The sequence below is a fragment of the Etheostoma cragini genome, chromosome 6, assembly GCF_013103735.1.
Source record: "Etheostoma cragini isolate CJK2018 chromosome 6, CSU_Ecrag_1.0, whole genome shotgun sequence".
NCBI classification, from domain to species: Eukaryota; Metazoa; Chordata; class Actinopteri; order Perciformes; family Percidae; genus Etheostoma; species Etheostoma cragini.
Window position 1 is genome coordinate 16750533 of NC_048412.1, and position 25280 is coordinate 16775812.

Sequence of the window (25280 nt, forward strand, 5' to 3'; positions counted from 1 at the left end):
TCACTGGGGAGAGTGGTATTGATTTGTCCCATCATGGAGTCCGCTATAAAGCTGTCTGTCATGTCCCCAAACACAATACACATAAGAGGAAGCACTATACCGTGGCAAATGGCACAGACTGTCCCAGCCAGGATATACACAATGTCCAAGCCATCTGCAAACCTGAACTGCACTCACATAGAGGAGAGAGTTTGGAACGACAGAACGGCAGAAATCAGTATCTTAGATGTCGTGGAAACTCATGATTCAGGGTGTCAAACTTTTTCAAATTATGCAATCAGAACGGGGAGAGACTTTAAACTCCATTCTCACAGCAAGGGACAGTTGGACCCAAACAACAGGAGGATGTTGGACCCCCACCCTGTCCTCTCTACGGGCCTCCTCCACTTACTTCACACACACACACACACACACACACACACTATACAACATTTCAGTTGAATTTTATTCCAATATCAAATATAATAGGAAAAAATGGACTGTAGATAGTGAAAAATGAAGCTAAATTAACTAATTCCAAAGAAGAATTACATGAGCTTGTTCTGATAGAAAGAGATTACGGGGTGATGATGACAGCTTACCACATCAATGGGACCAACCACAGGCAACTTTGGTTCTTTTTCTTTCTTCTTTCCTTTCTTTTTGGTTACACTGGAGGATATAAAAAGCATGATTCATGAATTTAGTAATTTCATACAATTCTTCTCTAGAGAACAACTGAGACACCTGTTATATAAATTGGTGCTGTTTTAAAACCATCGTTCTTGAAATCTTAGTTAGAAAAAAAGAGTAGCCTAGCTTATATAAAGTAGGCCTACTTGAAATCTCCATTTTGATCGAGTTTGGCTGTGGCCAACTTTTCCGTTTTGTCCAGATCCATTGCGGGGTGCCGTCAGAAGAATTCACGTCCAATCGAAACAATTTATAGGATCCTGTCTGGGAGACAAAAAAAAGCGATAAACGTTCGTTTAACGACATTAACATACACATTTATTCAAAAGAAAAGTAGAGGTAGCAGAATTAAAAGAAATAGACTAAAACAGGCGCCGACCCACCGTTCTCCTCCGACCCGTGTCAGTCCTCCGGTCTGATTTTGACAAAGGTGGAAATCAGCACGCGCCTCTCCTCTCCTCTCCTCTCCTCTCCCCTCCTCTCCCCTCCTTTTTTCTGCTCCATATTAAACAACGGCTGAGGGTACAGAAGTCCGTTTCATTGTAGGCTATGTTTCACCTTAAGCTCTCTTTCTTGAAGATGTTGAGGCTAAGAAATAGTCCAGCTCATAACCACAAAAACCCGTAAAATTGCAACATTTAGTTTTTTGTACTGATTAAACCAACAAGTTATAATAGACTAACGTGTAAATGAGCTTTAGCTTTAGAAGAGACATGACTTATATCTTCTCATCTAACGTTAAAGGTTAAAGCAAACAATACTGAACAATATCAAAACATTAGCCTACGTTATTCGCACAGTTTCCTACACCTACTGGTGGTTATTCCATTTAACTTCTCTCACTGATAACAGGCTAAAAATCATCTCGCTTTTCTTTCAGGACCCTCCACAGTCTACAGTTGGGAAAATCTTCCTTCAAAATAAAAGTACAAAATAGTATAAGAGACCTCTGTTTTAATGCACTCCAGAAGTCAAAATTATAAGAAATCTCTACTCACTCTATCTAAAAGCAAGGAAGAGAGTAAAACTAGGTAAAAAGAATCGTGTATTGTTTAAAAGTTGACATTACTGCTGAATCTTAAGTGTGTGTGTGTGTGTGTGTGTGTGTGTGTGTGTGTGTGTGTGTGTGCGCGCGTGTGTATGTGTGTGTGGGCTATACGTAGCCTATATTCATGGTTTAATCACTTGTTGAACTCTTTCATTATTTTAAGTACCATTAGTGCAGCTTTCACCCTGTGTTATCATGTCACATTTAAGTTCAAAAGGTTGAAATACTGCAAGGCTGGTGAACTGATAAGACTTTAAAGGGAAATATTGTACTTTTCCCTCCCCTACATTTATGACAAGAGCATAGTAACTAGTTACCTTGCAGACTAAGATTTGACATAAAAAAACGTGATAATATGATACCTTTGCCAAAGATTAAACCAGTGGTTGCCAATCTTTTTGGTGTATAATTACAAGAAGCAGTGTCTATTGGAGCACCTTCTACTTTCACTGAGTTCTTAGTTTGTCCCTAAACTTCCCAGGTTTGACTTGAAGATGTTTTCCGGTGGAGCCCCAGAGAGGTAAAACTATAATATTCTACACAAAGAATAATAAAAAACAGTTAAAATAATTTATCTAAAAAATAATGACAACTCTAATTTATCTTACGTTTTACAGTAGCCTCAGACGAGCCTGTTCATACTCCCGCGTGGCGGTCGCGACACTTGCAGATTTCTCCTGAACAGAGGCGGCGCTACTGAGCAACAGCTACCGATATTGCTCTTTCTACGGACCAGAAGAAGAAGAATGCTTCAATTTGATTCAATGACCTACTTTGTCAGACCAAGCCTCTCATTCACCATAAAATAACTCACCTTAATCATCTTAACCCACTGAGTTTACAACAGAGACTTGCAGTTGTCCTAATTTAGGCTTCCTGTTTCCGCTTTGTCTCGCACTGCTGGAAAAAATAAAAATAAAAATCCATATTTTACAGTTAGGCTACATTTAAGACATGGACAAATGTTGACACGGTCATTAGACTATAAGCCTAGTCTATTGCTACAGCTCCACAAAACTCTGTAGCCTGTAGCCTACTCAGTTTATGGCTGTGTTTAGGAACTGGTGTCATCCGTTGACTCTCGCGCGCAGAAACTCGAGTGAAGATTAACCTCCTGAAAATTCCATCATTTGTTTTTAAATAGGCTGTAATGATGACAGGGAACGCAGACAGAATGTGCTGATTTTATTGGGACCACTGGATGGCGCTCTCCTCCGTCAAGATCACTGAAATGAAAGGCAGTCATAAGCTATAGGCAGTGATCTGATTGTGATCAAACGCACATGTTGAAAATCAAAACACATGGACTTGAACAATCGTTCACACTGACAACTCGTTTAAAAGCGACATGGACACTAGAAAACAACAAAATGTGAGTCAATGCTTTACGATGCTGTGAAAGCCCATTGTTAACACAGGAGTAGGCTAGTATGGCCCTAAATGCATTTATATTTCCAGTAGGCTAGCGTTTGATTAACTGGAACATTCTTTTGAAGTTCAAGTTACAGATTAGTAGAAGATTCTGAATCACTTTATTAATTTTGTAGGATGAATCATCTTTTTTAACGCTTGCAAGTTAAAACAGACATGCCATTCACACACGAGATCATTTTCGGTGCGTGGAAGATTAGCAGTCACTCACACATTTCATTTAACTTTTCTCACTGATGACAGGCTAAAAATCATCTCGCTTTTCTTTCAGGACCCTCCACAGTCTACAGTTGGGAAAATCTTCCTTCAAAATAAAAGTAGCCCAACCCATATTAGGCGCACAGCATTTGGAGGATTAACCAAATCACATATGCAGGTAAATAATGCGTATAACACTATTTGTAAGAACTGGGATATGAACAGATTATTTTATTTTATTTTATTCTATTTTAAAGCGAAATTATTGTTATTTATTTGTGAAAGGATAGGCCTTTGACTCTACATAAAGAAAAAATAGTTTATTTAGTGTTTTACTTATTCTGTTTAATGCAATTAAAAAGATGCTGATCCATTAATAAGAAAATAAATAATACAATACAATTCATTATCATAATCCCAATAATAACACATCCATATAGCCTATAAATAAGGTCCCTAAAACTAAAAAATGAATTCAAATAAATACAGACCTGACATTAGTGTAATATTAAATAGTATCCCTGGTTATATAACACTATTGCAAGATATCAAAGGAGATCTACCAACATTTGCCCACTGTGTGTTAACATAAAGGAATTTGAAAACAAACAGCCTGAGCAGATATATCGTCCTAAAAAAATCTGCGTTTCTGCTGCTGGTCTGCCACACAGGCTTTTATTTTAAAAGTTACAGCCGGAAGTCCTATAACGTTTAACTTGACCAAAGACTCAGTGGACTCGACGCAGGTTGCCTTGCCCCTCCTTCAGCTGAGCGTGGTGTTGCTCCGGTGTGACGGAGACAGAGCTCTGGTGCAGAGGGAGCGGAGAGGGGACTACGCACCACCTCCGCCCGCAGCCTCAGACACGGGCCGGGGATGGCTTCGCTCGGCGTGGGGCTTCATCTCGTCCGCAAGAGGGGAGCAGGCAGGAGCGCCGCGGTGGAGAGGAGGAATCTTCTCACGGTGTGCAGGTGGGAATTCCTCACATTCTTCTTTATTCTAATGGTGACAGAGGATGAAACAATGTCTGACGCCAGAATTGTAATTAATAATTTCAGAGGCGTTTTTTTTTTTGGGGGGGGGGGGGGGGGGGGGGGGGGGGGGGGGGGGGGTAGGGCTTTGGGAGCAGGACTGCAACTCCGCACTCCATCAGTATTTAAAAATATGATTTCATTTACATAATAAAGTAATTATGTGTCTGCTGGATGGGATACATTAAAATATACTTGAAAATACATGAATTAATCATCTGGCTTAACTCAAGTATGCATCGCTTTGATTCACTCAAACACTCCCGCACACAGATAGCCCACACGTTACCGCCCACCACCCACATTCAGCAGATCCTATAATCACATTTCACTTTTAATTACGCTGCAAATCAGTTCAGTGTAGGATAAGCCCTGGCTTTTAGAAAAACTCAAGCCGAGAGTCCAAATTCCTCCATCACAACCCCACCCAGTCAAAATGTTAGATTAGTCATCAAAAACAGTTTGCAAGATGTTCTGGTTAAATACAAAACAAAACACTTTGTTTTTCATGTAACTGCAAATATGTATCTTTTTAATTTCCCTTTATGAATGTTTTAAAGACAGTTTTGAATCCCCCACTACCAACACTAGAGACATACTAAGTGCTAAGTGTGCTTTATTTGTTTCAACTATATTGCCTGAATTTAGATGAGTTTATAAAACAATGCATACATCAGTGTTTTTGTAGACTATACAACAGTCCAATTAGTTTATTCATTCAATTTATTTCCTCAATGCATTCACAATGATATGCTGGTTATTAAATATTGAGCATGGCTGACAGATGAATAGATAAATACTAAGGTATGGACACACATGTCGTCTCCTTGTTTGTCCTTAGCTCTTTGTCAGTTGTTGTGAAAAGCACTCAGAGTGTTAATCTGTGCTCCTCTCACTTACTAACTGGCAGTCTCTGTGATATGTCACCAAGAAATGGTGATAGAAAACAAACTGCTAATGCACCACCTGGTCAAACTGGTGGATAAATATCATTTCAGATTTCAGGACAGTGTCAGGTGGGACCGTGCCTGGTTGGCCTTCCTCCATTACCGTCACTTTAAACAGATGTAAAGGGAGAGTAATTAGACGCAGGTGCTCTTTGCTCGCCTCTCTTCTTCTCTTCTACCCTCAGCACCAGCCATCAACTCGCTTAACTATACATGATAATATGATGTTTAACACTGAATGTAATATTTTCTCTGCAAATTGTGGAAATCTTGTGCAAAATGTCTACCTGGTATACAGTATTTGGTATCTATTGAAACTTGAGGATTTTCACCACAGCAGGAGTCTGTACTGATTGGCCTGTTTGCAGACTGCTGCGTATAAGGAAATTAAGCTTTAAGAAAAGTGTAGCTTGCTGCTGGGAGTGAGTGTGAGAGGAAAGCAGAGACTCTATTGTGACTGCTGCAGTAGCTGTCAACAAAACTACACACATGCCATTGAAAAGATGCCAGTTGTTTTTACTTATCAAATAGTGGTAATCAATCCACATTACCTATTCTTTCTGCAGATGTCCAGATCATGTGTCTCAGACCAAAAAAGCCTCTTAAATTGTGTGTGATGCGTTGATAGATGTACCTGGTTGCCCCTGTCTCTTAAAGTCTTCTCTGCTAAAATGGAGACTTTTCAGCCTTTCTTTTATGTTTGGTGCAGTCTGTCTTTGTTAGACAAGCCGGAGACCCTAATTAGCAAGTTTCAAGATTCTCCCTCATGTAAACCATGGAGAAAATAGCAAACACTGCTTCAGTGGTAAAAAGGTTTTAAAAAAAAAATTGAGGAAGGTGGTGAGGAGGTGTTTAAGAGAAAAAAACGCCCTTTTAAACTAGTCCCCTTTAATGTAACTGTAAACTGAAAACAGTTATTTAAATATTTGTTTTATTTAAATTTTGTAAATTGTATTTCTCTGAAGAAAACTTTGGTTAACATGTGCTGTTATTGAAATAAGGGCACTATAATTATTCTAACTTGACTCTGTATGTCAAAAAACATTTTTACAATGATATCATATCTAAGACAAATGTAATGTAATCTAGTGTAATGTAATAAAACTCACATGGCCTGAAAGTCCACCAGGCCAAGACATAGACTGTATAATATTAGTGGACAGCTCATCTGTGACATCCTCCGCAAGAAGGTCATGACTCTAAGGAGAGAGGAGTGGCATAGGAGAAGAAGGAAAGAGAGGGCCAGGAAGCAGGCCGCCTTCATAGTGAATCCCTTTGGGTTCACAAAGCAGCTACTCGGGAAGAAGCGGAGTGGCACCTGCTCCAATGCTGAGATCAGAGACCTCAGAGACACCTGTGATAGATCCAGGGAGCAAGATCTGGGTCAATGTCAGCACCTGATAGATCCACCTGCACCAACTCTGGACATTGACGGGAAGGAACCCAGCTGGAAGGAGATCTAGAAGGTGATCAAAAAGGGTAACCCTGAATAGGGGGCTTAAGGTGACAATGAGGCAGCAGGGAGCCTGGACAAGATAGGAGCGTGCAGTGGACTGCAGAGTCTTATGGCAGAGCTGTAGAAGGCAGACCCACATCACATATGGTTCCTGATCTATGATGTACTACCAAGTCTATCCAAGCTGTTCACCTGGTGATTGAAGGAGTCACCAGCTTGCAACCTCTTAGGGGACCATGGAGCACCTCCTCAGCGGCTGTTCGAAGGCCCTTCACGAGTGGCGCTACCGCTGGCGACATGACCAAGTCCTAAAGGCCGTAGCTAACACCATCGTCTGTGGAATTGACCACTGCAAGCACCTTCACCCAATGAAGAAACAATTGCTTTTGTCCGGGCTGGTGGCTTAACTTGTTTAGTGAGTACACAGAGAGGAGATTAGGTGTGTCCAAATTGTCTATCCAGCTAAATAGTTTGAAAGGGAAATATACTTCATATGTGGTTTAAAGCAGAAATCTATCTGTTTTGATATCTTTTCACAGGAAGTGTGTGCTCTGTGGTCACCCTGCTGCTAAGCAACGAGATAAAGAAAGAGAGAGATGAAGTCAGATTTTTTTAGCTGATGTTTAGGGCTAGACCCAATTTGGCAGAATTGGCACAACCCACACACACACACACACACAAACACTATTGTGGCTTTGTCCATTAACTCTCGTTAATGGCTGGTTTGACCACAGGATATTATAATCAAAGTTTTATTACAACTCCAGGAGGCCAGAAGTGTTTATTTTCCTTGCCTTGTAATTAATGACATACATGTTAAATTAAGGTTTGTTTGTTTGTTTGTTGGTATGTGGATTTGGTCAAATGTGCATTACCAGTTAGTGTCTTTGTCTTTAACATAAGTGTGGGATCAGACCGCAACAAAAAATGTATTTTTATCATTGCAGACAATTAGATGAAACATGGGAATAGATCCCTTGCAGACTAAAGGGTTTCTCACTTTCATAAAGTTTGGGAACTCACAGTGGCCAAGATACCCTGACTTTATAGTGTGTGTTACTGGAAAAACTGGATTCTACAGTTACAATAATGCAACCAGTAGCATATCTTAGTAAGACCATCCTGGTAAATGCCTGTAAAGTTTACTTTTAAGCAACAGTCCCAATAACCTTTTTAAATAACATCGTGTGCATCTTTTTTTGTCTTCAGGTTTTCTGTAAAGACTCTACTGGACCGCTCCTGTTTTGAGACAATAGATGACACAGCTCCAGACTTTGTTAACTTTGTTTCCATCCTGGAGCACATTCTCAGTCATCGACTCAAAGGTAAAAAAAAACATAAACAACCCTCCTTTTATCCACATGCAGGTAATTAATCTATACACGTACATGTAATATTTAAACTGCAAAATGCCATATTCTTTGACTTTATTTGATAGTTGATAGGAGAGTAACAGGAAACATGGGGAGAGAGAACGCGCAAGATGTTGTATGGCAATGGACCTCAGTCGGAAATAAGCATGGGACGCTGTGTCCATATATCGTCGACCCATGAGGAAAAAGAGAATATTGAAAAATAAGCAACATTTTTATGTGAAATTGCTCATCAGTTAAATCACAAGCTTTTTGTTTCCCTTTATTGAGATTAGTGTCAGGTATGGACACTGGTGAGAAATATTTTCAGTATCAAACACAGTGTATTCTTATTTTTCTTAAACTGTTGTATAAATACTGGCCTGTTAAAGACCAATATTTGAGGTATTCACTTTCAGAAAGTTTGAATCTTTTCTTTACATTTTTCCCACCCTTAACAAATAACATAATTTATGGGTAAAAGAGCCCTGTGTTCCACTGCCATTTGAATTACAGCATCTTGTAAATTTACAGCATCATAAATTTGATTCGGGTTCAAACTGGTAAAACCTCTGTTTCTGTCTCTCTTTCTATCAGGACAGACCACTTGGTTTGGCTATGAGAGTCCTCGGAGTTTCTGGGATTACATAAAAGCCGCCTGCATTAAAGTCCCTCATAATTGCATCCGAAGCATCGAGAGCATGGAGAATGTGCGAGCATCCAGAGCTAAAGTGAGGATGAAACTACCTGTCTTGGGATTTGATTTAATAACACAAGGCATCAGGAAAGACAACAACTTGAATTTCCAAAACGTTAGAAAGTCGAATACATACAGAGCATTTGAGAGCACACAAATACTGCACAAACAGGCATTTGTTAGTTTAGCGTACTTTGCATTGTCCACTCAGAAAAATAACAAAGGGAACACAAAAATGTTAAGAACACTCATGCACATAAAACATAACTAAGCCTTACCACGTGGGTCAGAGGACAAACAATTGATCTATTATTGTTCTATAATCAGGCTGTAAGTAAAACAAGGGACACATGCACATGCAAGCACGCACACATGCATTCACGCACGCACACACGCACTCCTAACAGCTCAATGTTACTTGTTACTCTCTCTGCAGGGAAGGGCATGGATCAGAGTGGTCCTGATGGAGAAAAGATTATCAGAATACATCTCATCTGCACTGAGGGACTTCAAAACCACCAGGTCGTGATATGGTGCTCATATACTGTGCACACTGTTTCCCCTTTAACCCTACTATAGACATTTTATCAAATCATATGTAATTTAGATCTTTTTACACTTGACCTCAACAGTCAGTTATTACAGTTCAGTTGACTAGATCTAGAGAGGTTGAATGATTGCCGATAATGTGCGCACATGTCTTGATTGTAGGAGGTTTTATGAAGATGGGGCGATCTTGCTGGGAGAGGAGGCGGGGCTGTTGGCAGACACACTCATTGGACTCAACACCATTGACTTCAGGTACTCATATTCTGCTATTACTCACTTTAACGCTTAAGTCCTGCTTCTTTGCATCAAACACATTTTTGGGAAAAGTGAAAACCCCTTTTTAACAATTATGAGGCTGATCCAAAAAGGCTTTCATGTTATAAACGTAAAAAATGAGAATGTGGATGGGATAATAAGAGGCTTCTTTTGACTGAATTAGAAATATGTTTAAGATTAAATCGTATATAGTGTATAGGACCAAGAAATCACAGAAACCATAAACAAAGAGGCCAGAGAGTCACTGCAGTCGCATCATTTGCAAGAATTGCTAAATTGTGGGATGGGGTAAGAAAGAAAGCTTTAAAAAAATCATATACTAACTTAACACACTGCATTAGCTGCATAAGAGACAGTAATCATCAATGGTAATGGGATATTTGCTGAACACCACAAACAATGTCCTTAAATATAATCATCAAGAATAATCTGTCTACAGTCTGTCTCACAAAGTTGGTACAAATTTGTATTTACTTTCAGGTTTTTGATAGTGCCTTAGATGAAATTAATAGAAGAGATTTTGAATGCGCAAACATTAAACGTGTGTATCACCTAGAGGATTGGAAACTACTAAATCTGTGCATTTGGTAAAGCACTAGTCTTGACATTTTAGAGAAAGCTGGAGGAGCTGAAGAGAAATAAACCATCATCTGACCCTGCTGAAAGACTTGTACAGAGCCTATATAAGGTTTTTAATTTATTTATCACGTTTTATCGTTCAAAATTGCATCAAAGTACATTAAAGTAGTTTTATTTGGGTCAACAGAAAAAACGTTTAAACAGATCTCTACAGAGTGATCGAAATGAATCACAAATATAAAATACAAAACTCATGTTTGCATAAGTATTCACCTCAATAAGACACATGCTTTGATTTTCCATCCTGTCTTTTAGCTTCTGTCTGAAAGGAGAGGGTCTGGACGGCAGCTGCCACGCCGTGATCGACTACACACCTTACCTCAAGTTCATTCAGAAGTGTGTGAGGTCAAATAACACCCATCATACAGTTCATTGTCAGTGTACTGCATAGCAGGGGTCAACAAAGCCATTTGAATGGGATTTGTATGATCCTTACATTTACATTATCCACAGCAGATTTGTAAAAATGTAATGTGTAAAAGTTTTAAGTATGAAAGGTGAGACTTCAGCTGTGGATGGGGGGACAACTACGATTTTTTCATAGGGTCAGATTTACTATACATCTCACTGTTGTTTTGGATGTATACTAATACGAGGCTCATGCTGGTTCCCTGTGCAGTGCAGACAGCATCAGCAGCGACGAGGAGGAGATGAGGACTATGGGGAGCAGCGGCAGTGAGAGCAGCAGCCCAGACAAAATGGCCACCGCCGCCTCCATCTTCACCGAGCAGAGCAACTTGGTCAGCAAGTGCAAACGCTTTGAGCAGAAGTACCGAATGGCGCTGGAGCAGAAGGTAGTATATTTGTGTTCAACATGACTGTTATTTTGTTATAAACATATTGGATGACTGCATGGTCATTAGAGGCTTGGACGGTGAAATGCCTGGAGGAAAGGTGTTCCGTGAAGACACGTTTTGTTTGACACAAACAAATATCAGCTTGATGGTTTTTCTTGAATATACAACATCCGTAATGTTGTTTCCCTCTGTGGCTTCTGCTGTTATTCAAGATGATGGAGCTGCCCCAGTCTCTGCTCTCTCATTATTGTTTGCTTTGACCCAAAACAAAAAAAACTGTGTGTATTCATACTGCAGTGCCTTTATTAGTCAAACACATAGAAAATGTGTGTGTGTGTGTGTGTGTGTTCTCAGGGTTACCTGGAAGAGCTGGTCCGTCTACGAGAAGCCCAGCTGTCAGAGGCTGTGTCTCATAACAAAGCTCTTCAGCAGAGCCTAGCAGACACACACCTCTCCCACACACTGGAGAAAGAACAGCTTGAGTACATCATACTGGAACTACAGGACCAACTGTAAGTTCATCCCACTCGGTGTGTGTGTGTTTTTCAGTGCATATGAGGTCACAGATGATGAGGTGGAGAGGACTTTGCATCAGATCCAGCTGTGAGTTTGACATTCAGGACACAGCCGGAAGCCTGCAGGCGGCAGGTGGTTTGTTATTTGTGTGTTGTTGAAGCAATCACCAAGAAGAAAAGCTGCATCAGCTTTGGTTCTTTAAACTAATGTTCTAATTAGTGGGGGGAAAACGTTCTCTGTTTGGTCACTAATTTAACGTAGGCCGCAAAGTCTGTCTAGAGGATTTGTGTCCCGGTCTCTGGCGAGAATGGCAATGTAAGTTAGAGAGTATTTAGGGAGTACACAATGCAGGTAAAAGTCTCATAAGGCTTATTAGGCAGTTTGCAAGAGTGTTCAGGCTAAGTAAGGATCTGAAACTTTGAAATAATGTTTGAAAAATGTAATAACAAGGTGATACTCTTAACAAACTACCAAGGATTCCTTAAATTTTGTAATAAAAAATGTGACCAAGATGTGTATTGGGACTTTTTATACACCAAAAAATGAACTGCTATATGATTGACACACTATGTACAGTATGTAATGGTGACACCTGAGCTGAGATAGTTTTTGCACCTTACTATGATTGTTTAGTACTATACTACTATCAGAAAAAAAGTCCCAGCTACGGTGTATCTGCCAGTCGCAAGTGACTGCATTGAATGACTCCCATCCTTTTTTAATTAAAAGTGTTTATTTAATAAAAACAAAAATAAAAAAATTGTATCAAACTCAGAAGTCTATTGTCTTCAGAACGGTGCTGAAGAACAATGATTTGCGGTCCAGACAAGAGTTGACAGCCCATTTGACCAATCAGTGGCCGTCTCCCGTCGCCTTGGACGCCAATGCCGTTGCCTTGGACACGCTGCTGTACAGGAAGAGCATGGGACAGTGGGAGGAGTATGTAGATGAGTTTACATTCTTCAGCTTACAGCTTATTATTATTTTCATTATTGATAATTCTCAAAATATTTATAGTCAATTGTGACATTCTTCACAAACATCTTTGGCAATTGTACATGTATTACAGATCTTCCAGTGTCTTGTAATTGTAATCTTTGTATTTCACACCAGTTAGGTTCTTTCTTGCATATCCCTCACTGTTATTTATTTTTGGGAGCAGCTTAGTTTAATGACTTTGCTACACAAGTAATGCTATTACATTATGATTTTAACTTGAACTTAAACATGACTATTATGTTAATTATGGCTAGCGAGATCTGCAAGCAAAAAGATGGAAATTAATGGTACGGTGCATAGTCAGATAGACTGACAGTGGGTTACCTGTTTGAAGCTGCTGGGGGGCCTGAGCGGGAACTAAACATTTCCTTTCATAACAACTGCACAGCTTCCAAGATGGTTTTGTAGATAATTTACTATGAATTTATCTCTGAATATTTTCTGTTACATTGTTGCTGATTTTAAACCACAAAGAAGATATACCTTCAAGAATTTGTTTGAAATTATAAAAGCGTGAAACTGGATTTTTCAAATGTAGTATAGTCGAAAATTCCAAAGTAAGAAAGTCAGTTAATTAAAAATGGTTGTTGATTCATTTTCTGTTGATAGACTAATTGTGTCAGCACTATGTGTGTTATGTGTGCTCTTTACTGATCCTGTCCTCTGTCTGCAGGAAGAGTTTTCAGAGTCTGGAGCAGCTGTCTGCAGACATGAGTCTCTCCCAGACGTCTCTTGGACCATCGCACACGCTGAGTGTGGAAGCCAGGCCGACCAGCACACAGTGGCCCCACCAAGGTACGTCTCCTTCTGCAGGTACGCACCGTTGTCCAGCAGGGGATCCTCTCTGATGCGGGTATAGGCAAGGGAATGCCCTAACTGTGATTAATCGCATTAATGTCATAGTTAAGTTGCAATTAATCGCACATTTAAATGTTGCTTGATTTCTTTTTGTCCCATTATTTTTTTTCTCATTTTAATGCTCTTATCAACATGGAAAAGTGGATCGGCTTGCTTTGTGAAAATGTTTTTTTATTGAAAACATTGACTTATAGTCTACTGTAATGTTCAATGTAACACTTACATTGTCACTTGGAGCAGTCATTTACACTTGGAGCAAATAATCTCTCACACAATGTAACACTGATCATCAGTAAAAAGGGGAAAAAATACTTTGTCAAAGTGGCGGAGAATTTGCATCAGCTGCGTGCTTGGTCATCAAGTGGTATTTTAGACTGGACGTGCAGCGATGATAGCTCAGTTGACAACAACAAAACACACAGGCCACTTTTGTCTTGTCAATGGAACCATATGGCAACTTTTAAAAAGTAAACTTTCCATTCAGAATCGTATTGTCATCCCTTTTTGGTGTCTTGTGCTTGCCAACCACCCAAAACGTAACGTTAATAGTCTTTGGCCAGCTCAGAAGCCCAAACAAGTGTGTGCGGCGTGACTGTTTCTGGCTTAGCTAGATCCAGTCTGGTGTTGTAGTTTTTCTAACATCACTAGTTGCTGCAACAGAATGTGAAAAAACTACAAAGTTTGCTAGGCCAAAAAGAACGTTAATTTTGTGATTAAAAAAACTGACGCTGTTAAAATGGGTTTGCGTTAACGCAGTTTTTTCTTTAACGGTTATGTTAACGTGTTTAACTGACAACAACAACAAAAATTTATTTTTATACACACAGCACACTTGCAGGGAGAGGGATTTCTAAAGTGAAATTTCTATTCTTGAAGACTCTTTAAAAACAGCTCATACCTTAGTACCGTTATAACAGAAAATGTTACTAGTTTTAAAACAGTGACTTTATCAAACCGCAACATACCTTGAAACCGGTAACTGGCCCATGCATACACGGGTATTGATCATGTGCATCTTTGCCATTCAGGTAAAGAGGAGACTCTGTCTCTAAGAGGTCTGTGTGGCTCCCTGACCTCAGTCGCCAGCTACAAGTCTTTGGCCAGCCTGAAGTCCAGCGAGTGCTTGGCCAGTCCTGCAACAGAGATCAGCAGCCCAGGCTTCACTCCTTCATAGGGAACGGAGAGCTCAAAGGTCCCATGACATGGTGCTCTTTGGATGCTTTTATATAGACCTTAGTGGTCCTCTAATACCATATCTGAAGTCTCTTTACAAAAATTTAGCCTTTGTGTAGAATTACAGCCCCTAGAGCCAGACCCACAATGAGCCTTCCTTAGGGTGTGCCATTTCTGTAGTCTGTAGCTATTGAGGAGAGAGTGGGGGGTGGAGGCTGGGGGTGTAGCCTTGACCAACTGCCACTTTGCTTGTTTGAAAGTCGTGATGTCTCTCTCTTTTGGGTGGGCCAAATTCTCTGGGCGGGCAAAGCAGAGAAAGGGGAGGTAACCTTTGCCCCCTTACGACAGATCTACCCATCTGAGCTTTCATTTTCTAAAAGGCAGAGCAGGACACCCAGGGCTTGGTTTATACCTATTGCCATTTCTAGCCATTGAGGCGGGGGGGGAACTCATATTATGGTTAAAAAAACTCATAAATTGAAATTTTCATGCCATGGGACCTTTTTAAAAAAAAAAAAAAAAAAAAAAAGCAGATCTCCACCAGGGCCAGACAGTCAAGGAACTTTCTTAATGTAAGTTATGTTGATTTGTAGACTTGTATGTTCTGGATATTGAACCAAGAGCTTTAACAGATAGAAGTCAGGCTTGCAAGTTGAGGATCCGGTGTAGCATGTTCTTAAAACTCAAGAGCGGCTCAATCAGACCAAATAATGTCTTGTTAACGAACCATTCAGCTGAAACTGCTGTTACTTCCTAAGTATGTTATACATGCTTTTGTTTTGTTGGCATTTATATCTGTGAAGCATCTGTTTTTTCTTTTATAGGAAATTAATTAAAATGATAGACATCTGATGTAAGAATTAAAAAGTTTGAGATGACAACATGCTGAAAATACAGATCAGAGCAAACAAAATCCTGAAAGCCTCAATTGCTGTTTTGTCTCATCATTATGAATCATTTCCTGTAGTTGACAGGGTCTCTCATTATCTTGTGCTGTTTCTGCTGCCACCGAATGTATTTTTGTTGTTTTATGATAAATGCACCTCCACTTTTATCAGGTTTAACTTATCAGCAAACCTTTGCATAATGCCGTCTTATATTCTATTATGTTCTTGCACTTTTGTTTGTATTTTAATTTTATTTGATGAAGTATTATGTTGTAAATGTCGTGTATAATACAGTGTCAGTTGGTTTTGTTATCAGGTAAGGGTCCATGTGATTAATATTCCCCCTTCACTTCTGGATTTACTTTAAACTTAACTCAGATATAGACTCCTGTTATTATTCCCTTTAATGATTCAAATGCAGTACTTTAATGACTAGTTTTACCACAAAATAGACAAAATTCCTTATAAAATAAAAATTCTGAATGACTTGTCAGAACTCTTGTAGGAATATCTTGCAACAGATATTGGTTAGAATGAGAAACAAGTGTATTTGCAAAATATCAGTTAAACGTAATTTGCATTATTGGCTGTGTACCTCAACACTGTACTCAAGACTTTGCCTTTAGCTCGTTCTAGCAGTCATTTGCACGGACCTGCAGCAGATGTTTTATTGGATTTTTTTGCCTTTTTATCCTTCATTTTGAATAAACATCACTTACTCAACCAGTGAGAATTTGAAAGCGGCATTTGAGTTTGTCAACAATGAACTGGTGTTGTGATGAAGCTTGTATAAAAGTCACTTATTGAAAATAATTTCCAAAGAAAATCAGGTGTGTGTATTAAACATTTGAGATGTCACATTATCAGAAAGCTTACATGTGTCACAGATGTATTTTACAGGCTCTCATTGTGGCTGGACACTGGCATATTTTTTGCTTTTCTCTCTCTTGTCAGATGTATTCGCAGGTGACGAGGGATTGAAGTCGAAGTGCAAAAACATGGAGACCCTCTCTCTTGGTGTCGGGGAGGATACACTGACTCGGAGTGACACAGAGGAATAACAGAGATTCATCTTTCATCTCTAATATAAAGACTTCAGGCACAATGGACACAGTCCCAGTGAGACAGCCTCATTTGAGACCTGAAAATCAATATTAATCAAATATCCACTGGCTGTTAAATGCATTAAAAACACGTGATTTGAACACGGATAAGACAAAACGTTTCTTTTCAGTTGCGCGCACAGGATTTGTTGTGGTGAACAAAAAACATTAAATTAGAAATGCTAATAAAAATAATATATTAATCTTGTAATTCAAAAAAATGTCAAGCATTTCATTATTTTGTTTACTTCCAGGTATAGTCTAGCAGTAGTTGTGTTTGATTTGAAAAGAAATGAATGTAAAGCTATCAGGTGTTACTGGTCTGCAGTGGCCCAAGTATCCTCTCCTGGTTGTGTTTGCGGAAAAAGGCTTTTCCAAACTCATAAGTGCTGATCATAATGGCGCAGGCTGGGGCCACTTTGATCAACCTTGGGAGGAAACCTGGCAGGGAGACAACAGAAAAAAGGAGTGATTACATCCCATGTAGTTGGCATGTACTGTAGGCAACTATTATGACTCACAAAATATCACATCTATCTACCTGCAAGCAGTCCGCTGATGCCGTCCTGCGCCACAATCTTGCTCATCATGCTGAAGGTGGAGGAGGAGACCTGACATGATACTTGTGAGACAAAGACAACAGTCAACATCAAATGACTTATTGACGCTACTCAAAAGATCAACACAAGTGATGTAGTGTCAGTAATGTAGAACAACCTGAACTCAAGTAACTTTTCCTCACCACCACTTGTCATGTTTCATAGACCGGTATGTTGATATGAAATGATTTAACACCTTCACATACAATTAGCTTTAATGTGGAAAAAAAGGGTTTATCTTATTCCACACTGCCTGCCAGCATCACTTATATATTCTCTGACAGCGGGACATTGGGGAGAACAAGTGTTTGATACACTGCTGATTTTGCAAGTTTTCCTACTTACAAAGCATGTAGAGGTCTGCCATTTTTAATCATATGTACACTTCAACGGTGAGAGACGGAATCTAAAACAAGTTTTGGGCCTGTCGCTACCCAATACGGACTTTCAGCTCCCTCCAAAGATTTTCTATTGGGTTCAGCTCTGGAGACTGGCCACTCCAAGACCTCGAGATGCTTCCTACAGAGCCACTCCTTAGTTGCCTTGGCTGTGTGTTTTGGGTTGTTGTCATGATGGAAGACCCGGACACAACCCATCTTCAATGCTCTTACTGAGGGAAGGAGGTTGTTGGCCAAGATCGGACGATACATGGCCCCATCCATCCTCCCCTCAATACGGTCCAGTTGGCCTGTCCCCTTTGCAGGAAATGGACGTGCGCTGGCTTGAACAGAGGGACCTTGCGTGTGCTGCAGGATTTTAAGCGATGACGGCGTAGTGTGTTACTAATGGTTTTCTTGGAGACTGTGGTCCCAGCTCTCTTCAGGTCATTGACCAGATCCTGCCGTGTAGTTCCGGGCTGATCACTCACGTTCCTCATTAACACTGATGCCCCACGAGGTGAGATCTTCCACGGAGCCCCAGATCGAGAGAGATTGAGCCGGGATTCTCACTGGTTGGTGGGTGATCAAATACTTATGTCATGCAATTAAATGCAAAATCAGCAGTGTATCAAATACTTGTTCTCCCCACTGTATTTGGCATCTTTGGGATCTCTTACATTGTTGACTGAAAGAGAACATTGTCTTGGATTAAAAGGAATGCAAGACAATGTTTAAAAGTACTTTAGAAGTTTAAAACGTACCCGTTTGGGAATTGGATAATATAAAACCTTTGCAATTGTCAGAAGCATTTACTAATTATTATAATAAAGAAGGAATGTGGTAATTACAATTCTTTGCTTGTAGCTCTCCCAGCATCACCTGCCTTCTCGTTTTGACGACATCAAAAGGTAACGTTACGATGGACGCAATCTGAAAGAGATGAAAATATGCATTAATTACTAAATTACGGTTTCCTAATGAAGTGTGATATTTTTTGTTCTGTTAAAAGCTGAGCAGTTTCAGGAGACAAAGGGCAGATTCACTCACAGAGCCCGACACTGCTCCAGATACGAAGGTAATGGTAAATGTAGGTTCACTGGTGTTATAATGTTCACACAGCCAGCTCTTGCCCTTCTCATAGTTGTACCAGTACATGGCTGAGAAGGGCACGTCTCGGAGGAGCGTGGGCCCCAAACCTCGCCACAGAGACAGCCAGCCCTCTGTTTGCACGGCAGAGCGGATGCAGTCAGTCAGCTCCCTGTACGACTGTTTCTGAGACTGCAGCTTCGTACGGATCAGCTCCAGAGGGCTGATCACTGTCGCTGAACCCACTGAGTGAGACACACACACACACACACACACACACAAGAACACACACACACACACACACGAGAACACACACACACACACACACACACACACACACACACACACCAAGTGATCAAACAACCTCTCTTGCTGCTGGATGGAAAAGGACAAAAAAAACAAGTGACAATGACATTGAAGACCATTTTTTTGTTTGGTGGAGCATTTTAATTGAAAAGAGAAGTATCTCTCTTCATTGGGAACCGATGGGTTTCTGTAAATAACATCACAGAGTACGGTGTAGACCTGCTCTTTTATGAAAAGCGCAAAGAGATAACAGTTGTTGTGATTTAGTGCTATATAAATAAAATAAAATTGAATTGAATTAATTATTAAGTAAATTGTATTTACCCTCATCAACTGTGCTTTATTTAAATTCTCTTTTTAATAACTGCTTACGGGCCATTATTAAAAACAGAGCTGAACTAAGTCAGGGTCACGATGTGTTGGACAACCTTTTCAAATTGAATTCTAGTGTAGGATGAAATACAGAAATTCAGGACTGTATGGCAGAAAGTATAGGTTGTTGCCCTTGGAAATTAAACCACCAGCATTACTAAAATACTGCAAAAAGTTAACCATGCTGAAACCAAGCTGAGAGAGCTCTATTAATACCTTTTCACCTCAAACGTTTTTGTAATACATTCTGTATATGTTCTATTCTACATTGAATGCAGATGATCAACAGTAATTGACGTTAAAACCTGTAACAGATCTGCAATCTGTCCTGTTCTCTTGATGTGAAAACAGTCAGCTTACCTCGAGCAATAGCTCCTGCCAGAAGAGGAGCTTCTTGAGCGTAGTCTGCCATTCTGACCCTCATCTCTGCACACAGCTGGTCATAGCACGTAAAGTAGATCATAGTAGCTGGGACTGCCATCACACTGGAGATAACACATACAGAAATGATCAACATCAAGATGGTTCCAAGCAGGGAAAATGTCAATCACAAAAACAACACCTCCAATAACTTAATGAATGTGAACAATTAAAGAAAATTCCATTATGACCATATTTTAACCTAAATCAATCTTTGGTAATCTGCCCCAAAAATTGCACCAATCTGTACAACTTCAAACGAAAGCTCCCTTAAAGAGTGAATCAGCTGCCGGCTAAACGACTGTCAACCAACCACATTTGTGCAATAACTCAACTTTAAAGGAGAGCAGGTAGGATGAAGTGCAAGTGAGGGAATAAACAGAAGGCTTCACACTCACAGGGTTGGAGGGAGACCGCTCCATAATGCCTTAATTCCTTCGTGGCGAACTATCTTGATGAAGGCATCCTGCAGAGATGCAGAGTGTAGAGTCAGTGTAGGAAGATGTGCTGTTTGGCATTTGGGACAAACAAGCTAGGGCATTTTTCTGACAAACTACTAAATTCATATTTTCTTTGGTAAAGTGAGAATGGTGCAATCAACGGGTATGTGAAACGGTACCAGTGTGCCCTGGAAGTGACCAGGGGCTTTGTACCAGGCCTTGGAGTTGCCGTTTTCACACACACATATGTGGTCCATAAGTCCATTGCAGTAAACAAAGCATTTCCCTGAAAGATATTGAAAGAAAAAAAACACATTTAACATTCACTGTATTAAACCCAATACTAGACTTATGTTGGTCATATTCATTACCTTTGGGAAAGGGATTTTTCTGCGCTTGTAGTCTGATCTTCACAACATCCAGAGGTGTAACTGAAAAAAAGAACAAATTGACATGATCCTGAATGTAAAAAATTTGGAAAACTGTATTAATGTTGTTAAATGTGATTTTTTTTAATATGCAAATTGTAGCTTTACTGTCCTGTACTCTACTGTATCACACACCAATGCTTGTACATGATTTTGGACAGTGAAGTTGGCCAGGTGAGGTAAAACCCAACATGTCTGCATGTTGTAGTCATTATCAGAAGCAACACTGGTTTTTGGGGTGTTTTTCCACGCACTAGCACATCAGGAACATTTCAATACATTTTAAATATGATCCAGATAAGTAGTCCATCAGTGTCATTTTTTGTTTAATGAAAGTTTTATAAAGCATTATTATTATTAATCTTACTACATCCATGTTCACTTATTGTTTATCTTCTGGGTTGGATTTTCCAACAACATAACTCAAAAATGCAATACCCTTTTTTTTGACGTCCTTCAGTTCTAAGAGTTTTGAGCTTCTTATTAGCATTTGAATATACCACTTGAACAGGATTTAGAAATTGTTTTGGCATTAGCTTCAACGCCACCACAAAAATGCTTCTTTACTTTAAACAGAAATTGAAAAGAAATGAGATGTTCACTGCGGATTGCCTAAAATATTGCTAAACAGTATAGAATTGCATTGGCACTGCATTACTTTTAGACAACGTGTACCAACTAAAGTGTCAACTGAGATTAAGGTTAAATGTCTTTTAAGAAGATTTCCATTATATACCGAACTGAGTAGAAACCAGTGACTGCCAGGAGAAAAAGGAAAACCAATGTTATGAGAAATAATTAACAATATTACATGAGCTAAAACAAGTAAAAACAACAGCCTAGTTCTTCAAAAGAAAAATAAACTAAACATAACAGATGATACGTCTCTCTAGCATCTTACCAAACAAAGATGTGAGGATGGCTCCGGAGCAGGACGCCACCATCTGTTGGAGTGGAGTAATGCCATTACAGGCTTGAGGAGCAGTACTGTGACCACTCATACTGTTTTCTTCTTAAAAACAAAGATACAGTTTGACAATAGACGTATATAAATCTGCACGTTAGTTATTATGTATAGAAAAACGTGCTTTGCCAAATGATCTAAATAGCGGCCGCAAAAACGTTGGTACGTTATAACATTATCATTCCAGGTGTTGTAACATTAGCTAGCCTATCGTCACATGAAGATAGCTCTCTGGCTGACGTTAACCCGAGTTTAACTTTCCCTACCTGCTAAAGCGCCTCAGGGTCAACGTAGTCTTCCATGAATAAACACATCATTCTCAAGTCGTTTAGTTACCCAACATACTCTTTAAAGGAAAAGCGTATGTCAACACGTGTTCAGTGTTGTGTTCTTGACAGTTACCAAAGCTAGCTGTAGTTACATAGCAAACATTACGTGATAAAACGTTTCCTACGCAATATTAATTTTAGCAGAGCACATTCTTCCATTTGTCAGAATTTCACGTTACATCTAATACCATAAAGAATACAAACACAATTGCACGAATAATGTATACAGTGGTTTTTGTAAATTAAACAATTTGTCGACATACATTTTAATCTGTTTATTTATGTATTATAATTACAGCAGTGTGGAAACATCACATTCAAACACGAGAGCGTTTACTTATTTCCGGTGTTGCCAGAGTTGAAGAGTTTCCGAAAAAAACTTCTCAGTTTTTCAACAGTAACGTTCAGCCATGCCATGTTATATAATAAAACTTATTAATAATGTAATCTGAACTTGATGAAATTAGAAAACTGCTGTGAATCGAATGAATGATATCTTCTAGTTATATTACCACCTCTACTATAAATTACTGCTTTTAAACGTGACAGGGGCTAGGTGACCGGAAAGTGTCAAACATGGCAACGTAGATTTCCTCCACCATTGGATTTAAAGCGGGAATGAGACGAAGCAGTGATCTAAAAAGTTTACTAACTTACAGCTGGCATAGCTAACAGCAGTGAAACATCGTGCCAATGGATCGTTTGTGGTAATAAACACGCTAACACAACTCGTGTACCGTGTGTTAGTGTAGAATCACGGAATAATGCAGCTAACATACGTTTAGCAAAGCAGCTAACCGACAAATCCGGGGAAACGTCGAGACACTAACGTTATGGTAAGACTGCATTTGAATGAGTAGCTAGCTAACCTTAACGTTAACGGTCAAACAGCAAACACAAGGCCAACTTTACTTTGTTCATATATTAACGTTACTATTTAGACTCCAGTTTTTGCCTTACTGTTTATCGTCTTTGTAAATAACACTTCCTTTGTTTACAGTAACGTTTCACGGGACAAACAAGGACATCCTTGGTATGTTTACTAAAGAAAGTAGGGCAATAACAACGTATTTTACTTAGTGAAAGAGAAATGAATGAATAGAATGAAGCCGAAACGCATCCAGAGGCGTAACGTTACAGGACCCAAGTGGCAAGGTAATGTTATTATTTACAACCGTGTTACACTAGCTAAATGTTTGTATTATCATAGCCCTTTTCCGTGTTTTCTGGTTGCATTTGAATGTCTCATATTATGCTAGTTTTTACGTACTTGTTTGTATAATATATAACGTTAACATGATTAACCTTACAAGCTTTAATGTAAAAGAAATAATAAAAAATGTCAGCTTGCTGTCCCTAGAGTAAGAACCCACGTATCTGTTATAAACTGCAACTTTCAGTTCTTTAAATCCGGACTGAAGACTTTTCTATTTCTATATCAAGTCACGTTAGGCCTATTTGTTTATTTCTTACACTGCACTGTAACTTTTAATCTGGTATGTTAAACCTTATTACGATGATTTGATATATGTATTCTTTTAATTAATGTTTGCTATTTAATGTTTTTTTGTAAAGCAAGATGCATTGCCTTTGCGGAAATTGGCTTTATGAAAAAACGCTGCCTTGATTTCCTCTGTCTGTCTGTCCAAAGCTTTATTCACCTTTTGCCTGAAACCATCGTATTTAGCACTTGAATAATATATATGTATATACACACACACGATGTGTATTTACAATGAGTCCTTTTTATTTGAAGTCATGTTGTAACATTTGCTGTAATAATTACAAGTTTGATATTTGACCAGATCAATGACTCAATTAATGATCAATCAATTATAAGCGACTTCGAGTCTGTGAAAATTGCACTTTATAAATTCCATTTCTAATTATCTATAATGAAATTGGTTTTATTTGTGATTGATCAATGAGTTTATTAGTGACTACTTATTCAAGCAATTAAGCCGAAATTTACCAGTGGACTGGTCATCTCCCTCTCTCATCCTGTGACTCACTGATTGCCTGTTTAGGGAAAGGAGTCAACACCGGTGGTGACAAAGCAGCCCTGAGCCAAGCTAAGCCAACATGTGTGTCCTCTACTGCTCAAGTCAAACCTTTTGCTGGGAAACTGTTTTATCTGGATCTGCCATCAAACAGAATAGCAGAGACATTGGAGAAAGACATCATAAACCTGGGAGGGGTGAGACAAAAACACATTTTTCCTGTTTTTAGCATTACATCATTTCAGACTGACACAATTTAGCCCATAAGCAATGATTTTGAACTTTCACTTTAGTTGCTGTTGTATACTTTTACTTCTATTGCAATGTTTTAGTTGTGTGTATAAACATCTTTATTTTTATTTTTTCTTCATTATTTATTAGGGTTGGAACGGTTCACAAAAATCACGGTTCGGTTCAGATCATGGTTTTGGGTTCCCTGTTTTCGGTTTAATTCAGTATATTTTTGATACACGTTTTTTTATGAATTTGGCAAAAAAAAAAGTTTGATTGTTTGCTATGACCAAATTATGACTAAGAACATAAGTCCCTTTATTGTCAAATCTTTATTAACATAATTTGTGTTCAAGTTAGTGTAAACAGATAAATGCAGCTTTGTTGTTTTTGTATAAAAATAGCCACATTAAGGCCATCGACAAAGTGAAGCGTATTACCAACCAGCACCGGGCTTTTACATTAAACAGTAGCCTATAACATGTTAGTTGTTAATGGAAATATGAGTTTTTTTCACTTGAAATAAGTGCAGCGTTTTAAAAACAATGAAAGGAATATGGCTGGATTAAAAAAAAAAAAAAATCTTAAAGGAAAAGTGCCACTGTTTACAATAAAAATAAGTGCAACCTGAAATATGTTGATGTTTCTCTGGAAGAAAAATACAGGTTGGGATATACTTTGTTACTTAAATGTGTTGGAGGAGATATTATCACTTGGCTCAAGTAACGTTACTTCAATCATATGCTGAACCTGTGCATCCCCCTCGGCTTCATATCTTTTGCTATTAACCTCTGCAATGCTTTAGTTATGAATTGGATTGTCTTGTCTGAATCTGCATGGAGTGAGTGTTGTTTCCTACACAGCTCTCGCCTCCTTGCGCTGTCCACGGACACACTGGCTGGATGTAAATGCGCCCTCGTACTGAAAGTATTGCCGCTAGCAAAAGCCACACGTGTTGCACACAGTCAGCGTTTTATCCTCCACTTTTTCTCGTCAATGCCAGGTTACACTAAATCTGTAATGCTTCCATACAGCAGACAGAGACCGCTACACTCGGCACCTCATCTGTGCCCACTGAGGTTTCTTTACTGCGCGAGG

General features: G+C 39.2%; 4 protein-coding genes across 7 annotated transcripts in view; 2 read left to right on the plus strand and 2 right to left on the minus strand.

Moving 5' to 3' along the window:
* abcb4 (ATP-binding cassette, sub-family B (MDR/TAP), member 4) overlaps nt 1-1136 on the minus strand; it is a 19764-nt gene extending 18628 nt beyond the window's left edge. The window contains exons 1-4 of the mRNA XM_034875292.1: nt 1056-1136; nt 819-936; nt 582-651; nt 5-167 (exon numbers count right to left, since the gene is read on the minus strand). Coding sequence (XP_034731183.1) covers nt 5-167; nt 582-651; nt 819-880 — 295 coding nt within the window. The 5' untranslated portion in view covers nt 881-936; nt 1056-1136. The remainder of the gene's footprint in view (nt 1-4; nt 168-581; nt 652-818; nt 937-1055) is intronic.
* A 2940-nt stretch (nt 1137-4076) lies between these two features.
* rundc3b (RUN domain containing 3b) lies at nt 4077-15999 on the plus strand. 2 transcript variants are annotated; one of them, XM_034874685.1, is made up of 12 exons: nt 4077-4318; nt 7991-8106; nt 8731-8864; nt 9267-9352; nt 9542-9631; nt 10550-10630; nt 10914-11088; nt 11446-11603; nt 12400-12546; nt 13280-13401; nt 14493-14650; nt 15151-15999. In XM_034874685.1, exons 1-11 carry the CDS (start codon nt 4224-4226, stop codon nt 14636-14638), a joined length of 1350 nt encoding a protein of 449 aa, XP_034730576.1. In that variant the 5' UTR covers nt 4077-4223; the 3' UTR covers nt 14639-14650; nt 15151-15999. The 2 variants fall into 2 exon arrangements, with proteins under 2 accessions (XP_034730576.1, XP_034730575.1); XM_034874684.1 differs by lacking the exon at nt 15151-15999 and having other exon boundaries at nt 14493-14651.
* Nucleotides 16000-16337: 338 nt separating this feature from the next.
* slc25a40 (solute carrier family 25 member 40) lies at nt 16338-22089 on the minus strand. 3 transcript variants are annotated; one of them, XM_034874686.1, is made up of 10 exons: nt 21889-22089; nt 21560-21670; nt 20602-20661; nt 20410-20516; nt 20189-20256; nt 19731-19855; nt 18654-18937; nt 18455-18536; nt 17169-17249; nt 16338-17068 (listed from the first exon to the last, which is right to left on the minus strand). In XM_034874686.1, exons 2-10 carry the CDS (start codon nt 21657-21659, stop codon nt 16935-16937), a joined length of 1041 nt encoding a protein of 346 aa, XP_034730577.1. In that variant the 5' UTR covers nt 21660-21670; nt 21889-22089; the 3' UTR covers nt 16338-16934. The 3 variants fall into 3 exon arrangements, with proteins under 3 accessions (XP_034730577.1, XP_034730580.1, XP_034730578.1); XM_034874689.1 differs by having other exon boundaries at nt 21560-21602; nt 21889-22085; XM_034874687.1 differs by having other exon boundaries at nt 21560-21667; nt 21889-22085.
* Nucleotides 22090-22440: 351 nt separating this feature from the next.
* The window catches only part of dbf4 (DBF4 zinc finger), a 7316-nt gene continuing 4476 nt past the window's right edge, over nt 22441-25280 (plus strand). The window contains exons 1-3 of the mRNA XM_034874947.1: nt 22441-22787; nt 22952-23106; nt 23979-24148. Of these exons, the coding sequence (XP_034730838.1) occupies nt 23046-23106; nt 23979-24148 (231 nt within the window). The 5' untranslated portion in view covers nt 22441-22787; nt 22952-23045. The remainder of the gene's footprint in view (nt 22788-22951; nt 23107-23978; nt 24149-25280) is intronic.